The sequence below is a fragment of the Macaca mulatta genome, chromosome 12, assembly GCF_049350105.2.
Source record: "Macaca mulatta isolate MMU2019108-1 chromosome 12, T2T-MMU8v2.0, whole genome shotgun sequence".
Lineage (NCBI taxonomy): Eukaryota > Metazoa > Chordata > Mammalia > Primates > Cercopithecidae > Macaca > Macaca mulatta.
The window spans coordinates 110,642,178-110,662,891 of NC_133417.1; the positions used below are offsets into that span (position 1 = coordinate 110,642,178).

The following is a 20,714-nucleotide window of genomic DNA, read 5'->3' on the forward strand; positions in this document are numbered from 1 at the left end:
GCAGCTATTTGGAACAAGAGTGAATGAACTTTTTCCTTGCCTGACTTTTTAGTTCTCACAGGACACTGCTCAGGATCACTTTTGTATAGTGTGTGCACTAAGAGGATGTAGAAGGGTCAGTGGTAATACCTGCATAAACTGCACAGTGAGATGTGAGAGGAAAGTTGTAGATAGAATGTTGCCTCTTTAAGAAGTGAATTAAATGAGAGAGTAGACGGGAAAAATGCCAGAGGTCAAGCTGTACATATTGTAAATTTGAATCATTCATCAGTGTATGCATGGGAGTCTAGGAGGAATTTGAATATCATCATTACTTAGAAAAGCCAAGGAAAGAAACAGAAGAAAATATTTGCTGAGAAACTAGAAGAAAACTATTAAGAATAATATTAAAATCTTTATTATATAGAAAACAATAGGATTCTAGGGACTTAGTTTAATCGAGGGGTTAGATATTTACCTGACGATTCATGTTGTTAATGGTTCAATTCCGTGTGCATAGGCTATTGTGATGTGTAGTGGCTGCTCAGTAACGAATAAATGGATGAATGAATGAATGAATGAACCATTATCAAATTCCACTTTTCCAGATGGCTGTTCACAACCTCCCTACCTAGACAATATAACAACATTAGGGAGGTCTGCATGGGGTGTTTTTCTATAACCCTCCCTGAGGTTCGTGTCTACCTTGTGTAATTCAATCTTTGATTTCTTAAATTCTAAGAGATCTCATTTTATGGATAGAAACCATTTTTCTTATACATGCTGCATCACATTAACTGACACATTAATTGCCCTGGAATTCCTTTACTTCCCCTTTACCAGCACCATAAACAAGCTAGTTTCCTCTCCCAGGCTGCTGCTGCCCTTTCTGAGTCTCCTTCCATCTAAGACTAGTATCTCCAGAGATGCTATCTCTATCCTCCTTCCTTATCAAGAACTTTCATCTCCTATGCCAATGTTCATAGCAGCCTTATTCACAACAGTCAAAAGGTGGAGACAACCCCAAATGTCCATCAGTGGATGAATGGATAAACAAAATGGGGTTATGTACATGCAATGAAATACTATTCAGCCTTAAAAGGGAATGAAATTCTGACACATGCAACAGAGATGAGTCCTGAAGACCTTCTACTAGGTGAAATAAGCCAGAGACAAATGAATAAATTTTCTGTGATTCCACTTATATGAATTTCACATAGAATAGTCAAATTTATAGAGATGTAAAGTCGAATAGCGGTTACCAGGCGCTGGAGGAAGGAGTGGGCAGTTACTGTAGAGTGGGTACACAGTTTCCATTTGAGATCATGAAAAATTCTGGACATGAATAGTGTGATGGTTTCTCAATGTGAGTGTGCTTAATGCCACTGAAGTGTACACTGAAAAATGGCTAAAATGGCAAATTTTATGTTATGTATATTTTACCTTAATAAAGAGGGAAAAGAACTTTCTTCTTCTCTGTCCTCCATCTCCGAATTCTCAGTCTCTTTTCCTGTCAGCAACTGAAATGTTCTGTGGTATAACCCAAATTGAAAACCTCCTTCTTCAGCAGCACTCAACTGCACCTGCAGCTACCTCCCTCCCAGCCAACCATCACCCAGTCTGTAATGCTTGTACAGACACTTACACTTACCCACTATTCACTCTTCAGATCATGCCTACATGACTTATGCTCACACTACTCCGCTGACCCTTGCCAAGGCTATGAATGACTTTATGTTGCCAAATCTAATGAACGCTTTTCAGTCCTCACCTCGTTGGGCGTCTCAGCAGCATTCCCATCTGTTGACCTTGTCTGTCTTCTTGCAGCACTCTTTAAACTCTTTCGCAACCAACCACATTCTCTTGATTTTCATTCAGATCTCTTGCTGTTCTTTCTCTGTCTCTGTTGTCCACCTGCCTCTCCCCACACTCCCACTCCTGTCTCTGACCTTTAAGTGTAACAGTGTCTCAGGACTTAGGCCTGAGCTCATCTACTGGAATTTCCCAAAGATATATTACAATAATAATCATGTTTAAAATTGAATTTTTTGATACCTCTTCATTGACTCACCATTTCCAAATCACTATCTTCTCTTCTCAATGGCCATTTCTCTAGTCCAAGTCACTGTCATCTTTCACTCACTCCTGCAGGAGTCCCCCGAGTCAGTTAAATCACTGGTTTTAGTTATGTTACTGCTTTTACTTTCTGCTTTTTATTTCAGCACCAGGATGGTCTTTTTAAAATATTCATCACGTTATATGATGAATACAAGTGTTCAACACTTGGTTCCTCTGCCATTTCTCCTCCACTAAATCTATCTCCTAGTTTCCCCACCTAGCTTCTCTGTGCCTTGAATGACTAAGAAATTACCTCCCATCACTCTTAGATTAAACCACAAGCTTCTCTCACACCTGTGCCCATTGGCTTTTCCATCTGCATCCTGACGGAGTTTCCTCTCATCTCCCAGGCTCTGGCCTTCTTTTACTGCTTTGAATACACCAAGCCTTCCCCACACATGTCCTTTGCCTGTGCTGTTTCCTTCACCCTCAAGACTTTTCTCCCACTCTTTGCTTGTCTGGAACTTCTCACTCTTATATTCTCAGCTTAAATCTGTTTTTTCACTGAGGCATTTCCCAATCAGTCACTTCCCTATTATTGTCTCTTCTGACATCCTTTACAGCACTTATCACAACTAACAATTACAGATTTATACTTGTTTGGTAACTGTCTCCTCTGTTAGAATGTAAATTTCATGAGGATATTGTGTGGTTTTGTATGCCAACATAATATTAACCTATATCAGTTGCTTATAATTTCTGACAGCTAGTAGATACCTAATAAATATTTTTTGAAAGAAAGAAAGAGAGTAAGGAAAGAAGAAAGATTTTCCATGAATCTGTTTCATATGACCTCTATAGAAATGAACAGAGAAATGGACAGGTGTTTTAAGCAAACTTGTAATTCATGAACATCTAAATTTACATAAAGGATATGTTGAAAGGTGATTTTTCTACTTTACAAAAAAGATCCATCATAAGATTCTTTAAACAGGCTTCCCAGGTACGTGTAAAATAAGATTTTATTGATTAAAACCATATGTTTGCACAGAATTTTTTAGGAAAATATCTTTTATATAAAGTAAGGTTGACCTCTAAGCAATTTCCTTAAGGCACCTAGCCCAGAATTGCCAACTCTCAAATTTCTAAGGTAACAGATAATGAGAGGCCTGGAATGCAGTGCATATTTGAAACTCTAGAATATAAAGTAGTAATTTTAGCCATTCAGGGTTCGTGACTTTTCTCACAAAAATAGCTAATGGAAGATAAACCTCCTCAATTCCTCTTTCTATATCTCAGTAAAAGTAAGAGTGGCTGTGAAATGATCCCCACAAAGGCTGCTACAGAAAGGAAAACAAAGGCTTGGAAAGTCACCAAATCGAATCTTTCCCCCTCACTCTCTCCTCCCCTCCTTTACTGCCACTACTGATAATTAAGTTGTCTTATTGAAAAATGAAAAAGAATTCAGTGTGTTAATAAATAAAATGCAATTAACTTCTCTGGGTCTCAATTTCCTCATCTTAACAATGTGGGAGTTGTTTTTTTTTTTTTTTTTTTTAAGATTATTGTTTTATAATGCTGTTCTCGAGCCTACCCAAACTTTACAAAATAAGGTAATTTGTAATCATTTTCTCAGGCTAATAAAATAAATCTCACAGCTATTTCTGTCCTTCTTATTGGAAACTTTAATCAAGGATCATGAACTTTAAATCAAAGCATTTATAATATTTGTAGAATTGCTTGATTTGACTGTTATTGGCAGTTCTTGCTAAGAAGAAAATACTTTGCAGAATTTACTTACAACTAACACTTTTTTTTTTCTTACCAAACATATTCCACTGTGAGGGAAGCATAATGAACTACTGCTGAACTGTAGTACAAGTGAAATATTTCAGCTACCAGAAACAAAAATAATTTATTGGGTGTGGTAATAAAGATCAAGATAGCCTAGGAAATGGTTAGTTTTACCCTCCCAAAACAAGATTGCTTTTACCTCAGAAATCCCAAAACCTGCAAATATAGCAGAAATAATATGGGACGTTGAAAAAAAAAAAAAAAAAAAAAAAGCCTAATACCTGTAAAGCTTTTGGCAAAATTTTTTGCCTTCATCAACCTCCTGAAGTGTTATTTCTACCCTAACTCACCACCATATTAAATGACATTTTAAGCAAAAGTTATTTATCTCAAGTGATGTATTGAGCTATTAACTTCTCACATAAACATACTTAGAGTAATCATGTTGACCCCTAAGACTCTTCTACATGGGTCTGGAATGCTAAAGAGTGTATTCATGAAAACATTATTTAGCTATCTCCTGCTCTGTAGGTTAAAGAGAGGTTTTGAATGTATCGAGCAAATCTGAATTATATTTGAAAGTTAACGTTCTGGCCGGGCGCAGTGGCTCATACCTGTAATCCCAACACTTCGGGAGGCCAAGGCGGGCGGATCACCTGGGGTCAGGAGTTCAAGACTAGCCTGGCCAACATGGTGAAACCCCGTCTCTATTAAAAATACAAAAAAAATTAGCCAGGCATGGTGGTGGGCACCTGTAATCTCAGCTACTTGGGAGGCTGAGGCAGGAGAATCGCTTGAACCCAAGAGGAGGAGGTTGCAGTGCAGTGAGCCGAGATTGCACCACTGCACTCCAGCCTCAGTAACAAGAGTGAAACAAAGTCTTGACAAAAAAGAAAGAAAGAAAGTTAATGTTCTTATATTTTTGTCTGTATTTTTTCTCTTTTCCCTACATCTATAAATGATACATGGATATTTCTTCAGTGAAAACAAAAGGAATAAATTCAGAAAGGGAAACAGGAAAGAGAGAAAAGGACAAAAAACCAGACTGGGGGATGATAGCATTAAAGCTGACAGTTGGTTCACCAGAGTCCCAAGACTAGACTGGCTACAACCAAAAAACCATAGTAGGAGTAGAGAGAGATGGAGAGATGGCAATGGAGGGAGAAAGTTCAGGAAAGAATACTTGCTGATTGAAATTGTAAGTTGAGAAATGTGCTGAAGACTGGAAGAGGCTTCTAGGGAAGGCAGGACGATAGCACAATTATTAATATGAGCAATGCCACCTTCCAGGTGTGATACTCGGAGCTCCCACTTGACTAACACGCTCTGCTATGAGTCAAATCACAGTCTAGGAAGCTACAAATAGATGCCCATTGCTATGGGATTCTGAAGAAGACAGAAACATGCGCTTGTTTTGTGATTCTTCTATTATTCTGGTTGCTTGAAGTATAGGACTTTCTTCTAAATTTATATGTCAGATCCTCAAGTGAGGAGACTCTGATTCTCTGTGTGTGTGCTGGGGCAGGGTTGGGGGTATTAGGCCAGCCCAAGCATGTATAATTTGAAAAAAATCTAAGAATCGCTGGGCACGGTGGCTCATGCCTATAATCCCAGCACTTTGGGAGGCCAAGGCGGGCGGATCACCTGAGGTCAGGAGTTCAAGACCAGCCTGGCCAACATGGTGAAATCCCGTCTCTACTAAAAATACAAAAAATTAGCTGGGCATGGTGGTGCATGCCTGTAATCCCAGCTACTCGGGAGACTGAGGCAGGAGAATCGCTTGAACCCGGGAGGCGGAGGTTGCAGTGAGCTGAGATCACGCCATTGCACTCCAGCCTGGGTGACAAGAGTGAAACTCCATCTCAAAAGAACAAAAACAAACAAAAATCTAGGAATTGCCCCAAGTTTTTTTTTTTTTTTTGGGGGGGGGGTGGTTTGTTTGTTTGTTTTGTTTTGTTTTTTGAGACAGAGTATCACTATGTCACCCAGGCTGGGCTGCAGTGGCACCATCTCGGCTCACTGCAACCTCTGCCTCCGGGGTTCAAGTGATTATCCTGCCTCAGCCTTCCGAGTAACTGGGACTACAGGCATGCACCACCACACCCGGCTATTTTTTATGTTTTTAGTAGAGACAGGGTTTCACTGTGTTGGCCAGGCTGGTCTTGAACTCCTGACCTCAGGTGATCCACCTACCTTGTCCTCCCAAAGTGCTGGAATTACAGGCATGAGCCACCGCGCCTGGCCTCCCCAGGTTATTTAGATAGATAGATAGATAGGATTGGAACTATGCACATACACACTTATACACAAACATACACATGCAGTTAAAATTGCTGCTACTTAATAAAAAGCAAATAATAAATGGGATTAACATAGATTTAAGAAGAATATTTACCTTAACTAAAGATCATGCATAACTGAGTGACTTTTTCTCCTGGTTATTAATAGAGCACCAGGTCATTTTCTTTTTCATGTTTGTTGGTAACAAGAGCATAAGAGATTACATCTGGAGAAAATGTCTACTGGGAAAAATGCCTGTTATATAAGAATATGTCCTAGAAATAATTCAATTGTGTGTTTTTTGTTTTTTGAGACGGAGTCTTGCTCTGCCACCAGGCTGGAGTGCAGTGGTGTGATCTTGGCTCACTGCAACCTCTGCCACCTCCCAGGTTCAAACGATTCTCCAGCCTCAGCCTCCCAAGTAGCTGGGATTACAGGCGTGTGCCACCACGCCCAGCTAATTTTCATATTTTTAGTAGAGATGGGGTTTCACCATCAGCCAGGATGGTTTCTATCTCTTGACCTCGTGATCTGCCCGCCTTGGCCTCCCAAAGTGCTGGGATTACAGGTGTGAGCCACTGTGCCCAGCCGTGTCTTTTTTATTTCAAATGTGCAGTTTTCATTTTCCTAAAAGTACTAAAACTATATGGTGTTTTTGTAAAGCATCATAATTGCCACTGTGCCCATTGAACTATATACATCCCAGGCACTCAGGAATGCTCAGAACATACTAACCCAAAGAAACCCCTTTGTGCGGAATTGTATTATATTTTCATTGTGTTCCAGAGCTGACTCAGGAAGCTGGGGCTGCATTAGAGAGTGATTGTGCATGAAGGAAAGCATACGGGCGGAGATCGGGTTCTAATCTCAGCCCTTCCCTGCCTCTTTTGGGAGATCTTGGTCAAGGTTCAACACCTCTCAGAGCTTTTGGCTCTTCACTGGTAAAATGAGAGCATTGAGCGAGGTGTTCAGTAAGGCCTCTCGTGGCACTGTCGTATAATTCCAGGATTTACCTTTAAGTGCCAATGACACTGGAGCTCAGGAAGCCTGCTTAGGAGATTGATCAGTTTTTATTTATATATTAATGATAATTCTTTAGTTTCTCACTCTCTATTGCATTAATAGGTCATCATAATTAGTCTTGAATATTTGTCTATCTAAATAATAAGGAAAATTTTCAAATTATGTGTGCTTAGGCTGCCCCTTCTCCCTTACGTTTTGTTGACACATACAAAGGGAATCAGAATCTCATCACAGGAGGACCTGACATACACATTTTAAAGAAAGTCCTGGCCAGGTACAGTAGCTTACACCTATAATCACAGCATTTTGGGAGGCCGAGGTGGGCATATCACTTAGGGCCAGAAGTTCGAGACCAGTCTCACCAACATGGTGAAACCCCGTCTCTACTAAAAATACAAAAATCAGCTGGGCGTGGTGGTGTGCACCTGTAATCCCAGCTACTCAGGAGGCTGAGGCACGAGAATCGCTTGAACCCCGGGTGGCGGAGATTTCAGTGAACCAAGATCATGCCACTGCACCCCAGTCTGGGTGACAGGGCGAGACTCTCTCTCAAAAAAAGAAAGAAAGAAAGAAAGTCCTACCTCTAAGCAACCTGAATCATAGAAGAATCACAAAACAAGCTGATGTTTCTGTCTTTCTCAGACTTCCGTAAAAGCACATGATGTTGTGCATGATGCATGAGAAATATGAGTGAAAAGAAGGAAGGAAAGAAGGAAAGAAAGAAGACAGAAAAGGGGGAATTTCATAATGGCATTATTTTTCTGCTTTCATTCTCTTATTTTAGTTCCATATTATGCAAAATGATCTTGACTTCCTTCGAATAAAGAAATATGACTTAATGAGCTCATCCCATAAATATCTTAGCTTTACCGCAAACACAATGTGATTATTGTTAACAACCTTCTCCTTCGTGTTTCACTAGATTTGGAAAGAAGAAAGAGGATAAGGGTGGAAAGGCTGAGCAGAAAGGTGCTCTGAAGCATGGTGGCCTGAGAGAAGAAGAGCTGGAGAAAATGAAAGAAGAGCGTGAAAGGTGAGCAGAAGTGCCGAGACCTTCGTTTTCTTTGACTCTATGGTCTGGGTTTAATTTAGATATTGCAACAGTCAACTGAGAAAATTTCATTTTAAGAAGTATAAGGGTTGACCGATCTGAAAGGAAAGGTGTGTGATACAAAAAGAACCTCCCTTTCTGGACATTTTTATTCTATTTTGAGAAGAAGTTTGCTTCATGGTTTTACTATATCAGTGCCTATAATTCCATAACACACTACCACCTGTTTTGACCATAAAAATGCATGTTTTCTCTATGTCTTTTTTTTCCCCAAAGAAAGGTCATTTGGATATTGATATTTATAACTATCCAGTTCCCATAGTCTGTTCCTAATGTTGGTCAAGCTGTTGTATACCTTCTTAATTTTATTCTGCAGAATCCGTTTGGGTCCTGTAATTTGAGAAGCGCATGTCCTTCATTCTTTAAATGGACACTGTCTTTTATTAGGCTATCAGTAAGCTGAAGAGTATGTTGCCCATCTGTTAAAGGGCCGGCTTCATTTGCTGGAATAATGCCGGTTTGCAAGAGCTGGATTCTCCTGCTTGAGGAGCTTAATGTTCCGTTTGGACAAGAGGTCCTTCACATATCTTTGATGTTAACTCTGGCACTTATTGCAAGTGGATGTGTAAATGTCTGAGTTTCAAACATGTAATTGAATATTCGTATTTCTCCTGAAAATTATTTGCCTTCACAACTAAATGCAGCTTAGAGAAAAACTGAGATTATGACAAAACCAGCATATAAATTTAAGCGTTTGATTCTGACTTCATCATGTATGTACTCAGATTTCTACAACTTTTCACTTGCTTATTAGTTACATTAGTTCTAATAGTTTCTAAAGAGGCCGTTCTTGTATTGATTTTATTACTTTAGTATATGTACTAAGAAAATCATATCTATTCATTGCGTTTTCTAGCACAGAGCAGTCCAAGAGTATCAACTGTTAACCTTTGACCCCTATTTTGTTGTCTGTTCCCGTTGAGAAGGCTGACTTTTTCAATAGCAAGGAAAAAAAGCTATTTAGTCCTTTCTCATTTTTGAGAGGTTGATAAGCTAAGTTCTAAGGTCACTGGAGCAGTTAAAAGGAAATCAAGTGTTTTACATTGTTGTTGACTATTCACCTGACAGAGCTATCCTGAAGACATGAAAGATATTCTCCATCATAACCTAAGATTCAGCAATCCTGTAATGTAAAATGTAATCCAGGCTGAGATTTTAATGCATATATTGGCAAAGGCATCTATGTGGGAGTCTACATCATAGATCTTTGCTGCTCCCTCGACTTCTCTTACTGAGGTTACATCCCATGCCTCATCTTCAGGAAACTGAGCTGTTTGCTAGAATGCAGACGTCACATTTTTTGTAGCTCATACTTGCTTGGGACAGGGGAAAAAAAACTCTTAGTAGCTGGGGAACTGTGTGCCAGCTAGAAAATTGATAACCCATAAAATAAGGGGTTGTCTTTAAGCAAGAGTTCATTTCCTTTCTGGTTTTGCCTTTAGTAGGCAGGTGCCTGAGGGAGTCTTGTTCTTAAAAGCTGAGCTGTAAATTCACTTCAGCTGGCTGTATAGGCTTCGGATCCAATTTTCTTAAAATATGTCTGGTCAAAATAGTGAAAGAACTATACTATTAGCCTCCACTTAGGCCACTTCCCACACGTGAACACATAAAACACATCTGATAGGGGTTTCCTAGAGACAACATTGTCTCAATCATGTGGTAGAGGAAGAAGTTGAGGAGTTGATTTTATGGTTGGGTGCTATAGAATTAATGACCAAGGGCATTTCAACAGCTCAGGGGCTGAGAGCCGTGGATGGTGGAGGTGGAGGCTGAACATCTGGCATTGCTCCCAACCCTGGAGTCCTGATCCTTAGCTCTCCATCATCTATGGGAAACCAATTCACAGCTCTTAAAGAACTCAGCGAGTGTATCACTCTTCATGATATGGCAATGAGAAAAAATAGAATAAAGTAAGAAATAGTGATAAAAGCTATTATACTTTTCTCCTAATATGTTTGAAATTTGTTTCTTTGATGTGATTCAAGTCATTCTATTGCTTACTTGTCTCATCCTGTCATAAGTTTCATAATAGATTTAGCATATCTCTTAGATTAGCATATCTCATTTTCAAAATATTTAATGCACCTAAATAAAATATATACCATACAGTACTGGAGCCAGCTTGTACCAGCTTATAGGAACCAACTGTTAAACTTTCAAGAATTTTGTAAGCTGGCTGATAAGCCATTGGCAGTTTGACATTGGCTATGGTGAGTATATTTATAGCACAATTTTTCTGAAGAGCTAGTTTACCAGCACACGGCTACAGGTGTGTGACAGCTATCTTTAGTGCATATCCAGGAGGCAGTTATCCAAAGAAGAGGCAGGAAACAAAACTCAAATTCAACCACATGATTTCTTATAGCTGAGTTTCTCAAAATGTGGTCCAGGGACCAACTGCATCATAATGAATCATTAGAAGACCTTGTTAAAAATGATGATTCCTGAGCACCATCCCAGACTTGCAGAATCAGAACCTTGGGAGTTGGAGCCCAGGCATCTGTGTTCCATACACAAGCCCAAGGTGATTTGTCAGCAGTCTAAAGTCTGAGAACCACTGACTTGGAGGAACAGAATTTGGCTATAACATACAACTATTCTTATTTAGTGAAAAATGATACACAGGATTTTTTTCTCAGAAGGACTGAGTGGCCCAGTCTACAAATATTTTCCTCGTTCCTCATGTGCCTTCTCTGAAATGTCTTTTCTTACTGGCACAATCTTTTGTAAACAAACTAGAAACCTTAGCTCACTCAACTAAGGGAATATGGATCACTTGCCCCCAGCACTCCTCATGCATATAAAACTTACAAAAGCAATATCAGTTCATTAAGAAAGTTTTGGAAACATAAAAAGGATAAAGACTATTAAAACCATACATAACTCTACCATAATCCCATAACCACTACTAATATTTTATAATCCTTTTTCTATGCGTATACAGTTGGCTCTGTATCCATAGGTTCCACATCTGTGGATTCAACCAACCGCAGATTGAAAATATTTAGAAAAGAAATTTCACAAAGTTCCCAAAAGCAAAATTTAAATTTGCTGTGCCAAGTACTACATTGAATCTATGCAAAAGAAGTGATGTGCAGGCACTGTAATAGGTATTATAAGTAATCTGGAGATGATTAGTGTATGAGAGGATATAGATAGGTTATATGCAATTATTACTCTATTTTATTTTATATCAGGGAGTTGATCATTCACAGATTTTGATATCCACAGGGTGTCCTAGAACTAATCCCCCATGGATACCAAGGGACAACTCTACGTTCTTTGAACACTTGATATCCAAAACCTACATCTATAACATTTTGCTTTTTTCATAGCATTATATGTTGAACATTTTTCCCATGTCATTAATGTTTTTAAAATATGTCATGTTGATCACTGCCTAATAGTCTATGAGATCAATATACAATAAATTATTTACCTTCCATTATCAAACATTTATTCTGTTTCCATTTTTATCTTTTTTTAATTTCCTTTTTAAAAAAATAGAGACAAGGTCTCTCACTATATTGTACAGGCTGGTCTCGAATTCCTGAGCTTAAGTGATCCTCCTGCCTCAGCCTCCCAAGTGCTGGGATTATAGGCAGGAGCCACCATGACCAGACTGTTTCAATTTTTCATTGTTTCAAATAATACTTGGATGAATATCCAGGTACAAATGTCTTTATAAGTTACCTCCTAAATTATATAATTCCTATTGAAGTTTTAATTTCCTTGTAATTGTTTTACCCTAGGATTAATCAAACCTCAATTCTAAATTTTAGGGTTTTATATTATCTCTCCCCATTCATCTAATTGTTTTTTGCTGATTTTCATATCTCATTTTAAGTTATCTACATTTCTAATTCCTGATCCGGAACCATTTTGCTGCTATATATGAATAGTTTATTTATAGCTACATGTATGGAAAAAGTCCAAAAAGCCATAAAAGATGAGTTGGGTTACTAGATTAGATTAGAGGAAGGCAGAGTCTAGAACAGTGGTTCTCAATGGGAGGGGGCAATTTTACTACAAGGGCATTTGGCTATGTCTGGAGATATTTTTGATTGTCATAACTTGGGAAGAGGGGTGAGCAGTTACTGCCTTTTACTAGGTAGAGGCTAGCAATGTAGCTAAAAATCTTATAACGCACAGGCAGCCACCCTCCCCAAAAAACATGAATCATCCAACTCAAAATGTCAATAGTACAGAGTTTGAGAAATGCTTTTATAGTCTCCAGCCTTCACAAAGAGCAAGGTACTCTCCTAGACATCAGAATTGCATTGTGTCATATTTCCTGTGGATAATGCAGAGGAATCTGGATCAGATGATATAACCCTAGAAGGATTATTAGCTATTTGAGAATGGTACCCAAACATTACTTATGAATATCCCATCAATCTAAGCTTGCAAGAATAATTTTTTTCGTTAAAATTTATTTTTAACCTTGGCCTGCTGAGCATCAGCGTTAGTGATGGTGACCTGTTGATCAGATTGTGGATGCCACAAAACTTCAGTGGTTGACAATATGTCCAATGACAGAATCAGCAGGAACAATGGATTGAATTAAACAAAAAGAAAGTTAATGGAAATAAATGTAAAGACTTGCATTTAGGTCCGAAAATGAACTACACATACACAGGATGTGGAAGGTTTGATTTAATACCAAATGTATGAAAAATTTGCCTGATGGTTTTAGTTGAGCATAAGTTTAGCATGAGTCAACATGTGGATATGCCTGCCAAAAACTTAATGTGGTCCTAAGCTACATTACTGGAAGTTCATGTACAAAATAAAGGAAGCAACAATAATTCTAATTTTACACTGCTCAGATCACACCTGGAATATCCTATGCCTCTCTCTCACGCAGAGAATGTGGGTACTAAATCCAAGTCTTATTAAAAATGTTGAAAGACCTGAGAATACACAGCTTACAGAGTCAAGACTTTGTGAATTTCTCATGCTTGGAGACCTGTCACATAGAAGAGAGATTAGGTCTGTTTCGTAGCACCCATTTTATTCCGTTCTACTTTATCAGTTTATTTGCTTATTCATCCATTCATTTATTTACTTTATTGACAAATTATTTACTTAATATTTATTTTCTTATTTATGTATTTGTCTCTTGAAGATACTAATGGAGCATTATTTTAAGAGAGGTAGTTTTCAGCTTAGTGGAAGGGAAAAGTCCTTAAAATTAGGGTGCAGTATGAAGCAGTCAGTTTGTTGACACTGGAACTGTTGAATAAGGAGCTAATGAAATGATTACATTTAGAAAGCATTAGTTCGTCATGTAAATATTGGACTAAATCAGAGTTTTATAAGTTTCAGTCACTGATCTATTTCCTTTATTGTCTTAATTATATTTATACATAATCAAATAAATAAAATATTATAAAAATACATAGTTATGTAAGTTAGCTTATCTAAGTACATTAAGCCACATAGCACCTAAAATCTTCTTGTGTGTTTTTGTTTTGTTTGTTTTTTTTTAAAGACAGAATCTCGCTCTGTCACCAGGCTGGAGTGCAGTGGTGTGATCTCAGCTCACTGTAACCTCCACCTCCCGGGTTCAAGCAGTTCTTCTGCCTCAGCCTCCCAAGTAGCTGGGACTATAGGCACGTGCCACCACGCCCAGTTAATTTTTATATTTTTAGTAGAGATGGGGTTTCATCTCTACTAAAGATGGCCAGGATGGTCTCGATCTCTTGAAATTGTGATCTGCTCACCTTGGCCTCCCAAAATGCTGGGATTACAGGCATGAGCCACTGCACCTGGCCTTCTAGGGTATCTTAGATGCTACTTTGTCCTTAGATGATCTCTAAGGTTCTTTCCAGATATTCCAGTATGAGAAATATCTAAATATCTTAAGTGTGGAAGCATTTACTTTTACTTTTCTAGAGCAATAATTATTGAACTTGCCATGGCAGTGGTTTATGGTAGTGCATACACCATTGTTACCTGAGTGTATAAGCCCAAGTTTCATTCTCAAGATTGTGTGGTAGGATTTTCTTAATCTCATATAAGAGATTTCTGAGCTTATGATGTGTCCCCTCCTGTTAAAAGTCAAACGGTCTGTTGCAATGAAGCCCTGCATTAAATAAACTCATCATTTTGTTCATGCTTCAGTGAGATTAGCCATAATAAAAGATTAGCTCCACAGGCCCATATTCATTGCTAGAAATATGAACCCAGTGTTATATTCAAAGATGATTTCTTCCAGCATTTTTCAAACTAAATTAAATTAGCATTTTTCACACATTCAGATTATGTAAATTAGCATCCTGAGCTGCAAGCAAGAGATTGTCTTAATATGTCAGTAAGTATATATTGTTGTTGTTTAATTCTAAGACCTAAGTTTGTAACCTTTTACAAAGTATGAAATTAATCAGAATCTTGGCCCTGTAAAATACCAAACTAAATACTTGTATTCCTAATACCGTCTCAAAAATCCAGTGGAGATTGGTTAAAAGAAAAATATGTCCGCCTCCTCATCATTAATTTAGTATTACTATCCTGGGAAAAATATCTCCACTGACACCAAAGACTTTCTTCCATTGAAGTCCCATATTACTGACCCTGAAGTAAAACTTTAGTAAATAAAGTTTTCTCCTAAAAATTGAAAAAAAAAAAATTTAATAACATGAGTTATATACTCCAAAATCTCTCATTACTCTTATACCATATCAGAGTTTATTTTGCAGGAAGCTCATTTGTTCTATTAATTAAACATTGCTTTCATAGATCTTACTAGAATCTTAGCAGAATACAGGAGGAGATGGGAGAAAAAAAAGAGCCAACCTCTTCAGCTTCAGGATTGAAAAGTATGAAAACATATGGCTCTTGTTTTCAACAACTAGCCTGAACGGAATGTCTAAGTGAGAGTGAAGCTAAGATTTAGGAAAGTTAATCGGTTTCAGTGTCTGAATTCAAGGTTCTTAGTTTTCTTTCCTTTTGGGAAGCCTTCCAAGAACTGCAGAGACTTCTCCCTTGCCTTATCAGCTGAGCTGCTTGTGGCCTGTTCCCTTTAGTTTAAATCAATACATGTGTTTTTGATATTTGGCAAACCAAGATTTAATTATGCAGCTGCAAGTTCCCCACATAAACGAAATGCATCTTAGAGATATAAAAACATTCAGAAACCATTTATAGTTTGAGAATTCAAGTGGGTGAAAATCTATTCCCAACCTCTCAGCATTTTATTTAATTATGGAGGATTTTTATGTTACTGGAAACTGAAATGAAAACCAGAATAAGGCTAGAGTTTATCCAACATTTGTTCATATTGAAAAATGAAGATGCTTATTAGAGTTGAAGAAGGAAAAGGAAAGTATTACATTCTGGAATTAATATTTTGGTTGTAATCTACACACATATAACGCTCCTAAATATATACAGCAACAAGTGAATTGATAGGATTTTGTCATTATTGTACACTCAAAAAAGGATGTATTAAAGAAACCAGAAGGTTGATTTCTTTAATTTGCCAAGCGATTCTCAATAATTAATTATTTACTGAACTTAATAACTTTGGCAGTATTTGAACTGTTGAAAACACCCATGTTTTGGCATGATTACATACACATGATTAATTCAGCATGGTTTTACTCGTCACTGAATATCCCTATCTTTTGCAGTAGAATTTTCTAGGTCCTGTGGTTTGGGTAAAATGTTGGAATGATTCCCAGTTTTAATAGTCCCAATTTATTATTACTACTGAACCCTGATCAGATCATGGACTGGATTAGATCCCAGTTTTTCAAAATGCCCCAATTTATGGCTCCCTTAGAATGCTGATAAAAATGTGTATTTGAATAAGGCTTTGGTTGGCTAAAAAAGATCCAGTTAATTACTTTTAGATCCTTATTGTATCATCACTGCATGGAAGTTATGAAAAATCTTACTAGGTGGTGTTTCTCAGGACAAGGTCATGTTCTCATTTTATGCTGATAGAAAGAAGCTATCAGATTTCTGTTTTTCATAGTACTAACCAACTCAGTGAATGAAAAGAGATCTTTCTGTATCCCAGTGATTATATTGATGCTCGTGTAAAGGTAAGAATATCCATCTTTCCTAGAATGAGAATTAAAAATAGAGAGAAAGAACATAAACACAATGGCATAGTAGCCATACATCCCCACTACTCTTTATTCAGGGGCCATTTTTCAAACTTTGCCTCTGATTTAGAGAAGTTAGGGATTTAGACACAGCTGGGGGTGAAGGTAGCTTTAATATCTATACATTTATTTGATCTCTGTAACACCTATCTTCTCAGAAATGCTTGCGGTCACCAACAAAACTTGGCACATTACTGTATTTCTATAGACCAGAGATGGAAACACCTACATCCTAATGCCATGCCAGCATTTTTTATGAGCCAAAATCCTTTTATGGGACTTGAATCAATGTTAGAAGTGCTGTATTAGCAACTGCTTGTCAGCCGAGCTGGATTAATACATAAAATGAATCACTTGACTGGCATGCTTTCCAACAGTCATTTAAGCAAACTTCTATAAAGTACACCAGCTCTTTACAAATTGTTTTAAATAATTTTAAATATTTTTAAAGAATTCAAGTACCCTGGAGTGACGTATTACTTTATTGTATGTAGTTGTAGGGCTGTTGGAATAGATTCTGAAAATAAATTATACTGAATTACCTAGAATGATTCCACAGAAGTGTTTAGAGTATCTGACCTGATAAAAATGTGGAAAGAAATTTTAAATTTCGCTGATCCAGGATATATGGTTGCAATATAAGCGTATTAAATAAAGAAATAAATACTTAATATAATCCACAATTTTTTTGTAATTCACTAGATTTTAAGCCAATCAGAGATACCAGAGCTGTATCTCAGAGATACAGGTTGAATATACCTTATCCAAAATGCTTGGAACCAGAAGTGTTTCGGACTTCGATTTTTTTTTTTTTTTTTTTTGGCATATTTGCATTATGTTTACCAGTTGAGCATTCTGAATCTGAATCAGAAATGTTCCAATGAGCATTTCCTTTGAGCGTCATGTCAGTCCTCAAAAAGTTTCAGATTTTGGATTTTCACATTTGGGATGCTCAACCTATACAGATAAATTTGCTTTAATGAGGATTAAATACAGCAGTGGCAGAATTTGAGAAGAGCATTTTCTGTGAAAGCTTTGGGGGACTGTAAGTAGGTAGAAGGCCGTTTGGTGACTAGAATTTAGAAATAAGAGCTTCTGTTTTATTATTTGTTTTCATAGCATTGGATAAGCCACTTTTGAGGATGTATTCTTATAGTTTCTCTTTTTAGTACCATGAAATAAAATGGTAATCATAATACTTAAAGGCCCCTGTTTTCTGTATTTCATTTGGATAAAATGCTTTTTAACTTCTAAGTTATTTAGAAGAAAAAACTTTGCATAAATAAAAGTTTAGTGAACCCAGAATATTTTCTGTAGGCCAGTTTGGGGCTGGATAATATACTAGTAATCTAAATTTGCTGAAAGTGCCCTGAAAACTGTGGATATATCAAACTTCTGTAAATCAAATATTTTTAAAAAATTTGTAAGTCTCTCATCTTCTTTCCTTATTTGAACATTTGTTATATCCTGCTTTGGGAAGCTTTCATGACAGGCCAGGGTTAGTTAATGTTCACATAGGTTGGCAAACTCTATGTGATTTGAAAGGATGCTCAATCTATTGTCTTCTGGAATCTTCTCCCCCATGTCCACACCCAGCCTCCAGCTGCCCCATATCCTTCACATAGAAATACTAACCTAGGCCTGTGATTTACAAATTCCAAACTTTGAATATGCTTTTTCTGTATTTCCTGGACAGCTTTTTACAAGAGTGGTTCTCAACTTTTGGTGATTCTGACCCAGTGGGTATTTGACAATGTCTGAGAACATTTTTAGTTACCATACTATGGGGGAGGTGCTACTGGAATCTAGTAGGTAGAACGCAGGCATCTTTCTCAGCATCCTATACTGCATAGGACAGCCCCCTGCAACAAAGAATTATCTGACTCATGATATGACTTGTGCCAAGGTTGAGAAACCATATTTTAGATAGATAGATAGATAGATAGATAGATAGATAGATAGATATAATATAAATATTATACTACAGGTATTTTAGTAAGTCTGTAGTTGAACCTAAGGATATGTATTTTGAAACTATTTCTCAAATGATTGTCATTTATAGCCATGTTTGGGACCAACTAATGTAGGTGATGGCCCCAGAGAGGTGCATGGCCAAGTGGAAAGATTACAAGGCCCAGGAGTGGGTTAAAGATGACTCTGCATGAACAAACTTAACTACTTCAAGCCTCATGTGTTAAGTGAGAAACCTGTCTTTCAGACTGTTGTGAAAATTAAAAGCACTATTTACAAAGCATGCGCTGGTTCCGTCTAGGTGCTCGGTATTATTTTCTGACCTGCTTTGGGAATTAAAATCCAGATAACCCATGCAGTAGCCTTTGGGAGCCTAGAATGCTCTGAGACACACCATCTGTGAAAGTTGCTGAATTGGATCCTGTTATGATGAAGGAGGCCAAGTTGAGCGCAGACTTTGCCCAGCTGGGAGTCACGCCAGATACTTCCATTCAAGAAGCTTCTCCTCATTTTTTATTGATCATCGGTTGGAAGTTGCTCCTCAAGCATAGTGAGCTTGGCATGAGATGGCAGCACAGTAGTGTGGGGGGTGCTGGCTGCAGCCAGTTCTTGGCAGCACTGGAAACACATTCAGGGAGAAGGGACACAAATGGTGTGGGTGACTGCCAGCCTGTCCAAGTCCATAGGGCGTGCGACTGCAGAAAACACTTGTAACCACGGTCATTAAATTCACAAAATTCTCACATTTCCATTCTATATATTACATTAAGGAGGTGGCAACTCTGATCTGCTAATATTTGGAATCCAGTCTTTGGAGGAAATGGGATGAAAATGTCCTTTTCTTCCCATTCCACTCTTTCCCAGCTACCTGCCTTTTCCCTGGAGTATAATTACTTAACGACCTTACAGTGTGCATCTGAAGGAAATTCACATTGCTGTCCCAAGGAATCTAACCCCTTTCCCAGGCACAAACTCCTGCCTCTTTTTGCTTTGTGTCCTTTGTTAGCATCTCACACTGAGAGTTAGAGAGGCTGAAGTGGTTCGGGCTGTGCACAGAAGTGGCACAGAAGTCTGCTTCTCCAAGAAATCATGGAAAAGCCCCCTCAACCATATTAAACAACAGTAACAACAATGGGCTATTTAGATGGAAGATATAAGTATTCATGTTCTTGGAGAAACTTACATAGATAATTTCTGGAGTTATGATTTCTTGAAGCAGAGATTCTTAAATTATGACAGGTTGGAGATGAATGAATCAGTGATAATTGCTTTGATCAAAGTCATTCCTCTCTCTCTCTCAAACCTTCAGTGGCTCTCTATTGCCTAGTGCATACAGTTCAAACTCTTTGTCATAACATATCTGAGTTTAACCTTTCTAATCATAATTTCCACCCCTGACAAATATGACCCCTATACTCAGCCAATCTGGAATGTTCATACTTTTTGAGATTACCAGTTTCCAATTACTGTGCCATTCCTAGTACCATTTCCTCTGTCTGGGTTGGTCCAAATGAATGGAAGTTCAGTGAAACTTCGCTTTCTCCATTATACCTTCCCAAACTACCTAAATTGGAAGAGAATTCTTCCATTACCTATCCTGGGTCAAGTTGCTTGATTGTGGTAATTTTCAGTTTCTTTACCTACAAAATGGGTATATAACATCATAGCAATGTCGTGAGGATTAAATAAGACTCTGAAGTGAAGCATTCAGAATAGTGCCAGACACAGAGATTGCCAATAAATGGTGAACTTACCATTTTTCTTCATCTTTCTTTGAAAGAGAATGAACATGAGTATCAAACTGTTGGGTTTGAAGCCTGGCTCTTCCCTGTACTAGCTGTGTGATGGTGCATGTTTTGAGAAAACTTTTTGATCTTGATCATTTGAAGAAAAAAAAAATGGATAAAAGTATCTAGCCTTCAGAGTTCCTATAAAATTTACATAACATGAAATACTTAAAGTACCTAGAACTGTGCTTGGCACATAATAGACACACATTGTGATTATTATTGTTGTTATTTTTCTGCATGGAATTGTAGATGTTTGTAATTAACAAACATGCCTTCTCTCCCTTACTACCTCACCATTTCCTTGGGGTGAGGATGACATTGTAATCATTTTTCTGTTTCTCTCAGCATCTAATACATTATGTTTCACAGAATAGGCACTCAATAAGTAGTTGCTGAATAATGGATGAATGAATGAACAACTATAAAACCGTACTGATTTTAATTTTATTTTTCAAGTGAATAATTGCTACAATGCAACTAAGATCAGAATAGGCTAAATCAATGGTTGACAAAGCTATAGCATTTAGAGATATAAGACTTTCCCTGGGCTATGACATGGTGTCAAGAAATATGAGGTTATTTGTAACTGGCAGT

The 20,714-nt window shown here is 37.7% G+C and overlaps 1 protein-coding gene across 5 annotated transcripts in view; it reads left to right on the top strand.

Moving 5' to 3' along the window:
• Positions 1–20,714, top strand: part of PARD3B (par-3 family cell polarity regulator beta) — a 1,090,519-nt gene that overhangs the window by 857,745 nt on the left and 212,060 nt on the right. For all 5 annotated transcript variants that reach the window (XR_013402125.1, XM_015110772.3, XM_015110773.3 and 2 more), the window contains one exon: positions 8,057–8,167. Coding sequence is in view for 4 of the 5 variants with exons in the window: in XM_015110772.3 (XP_014966258.3) it covers positions 8,057–8,167 (111 nt within the window). In the remaining variant the exon portion in view is untranslated. The remainder of the gene's footprint in view (positions 1–8,056; positions 8,168–20,714) is intronic.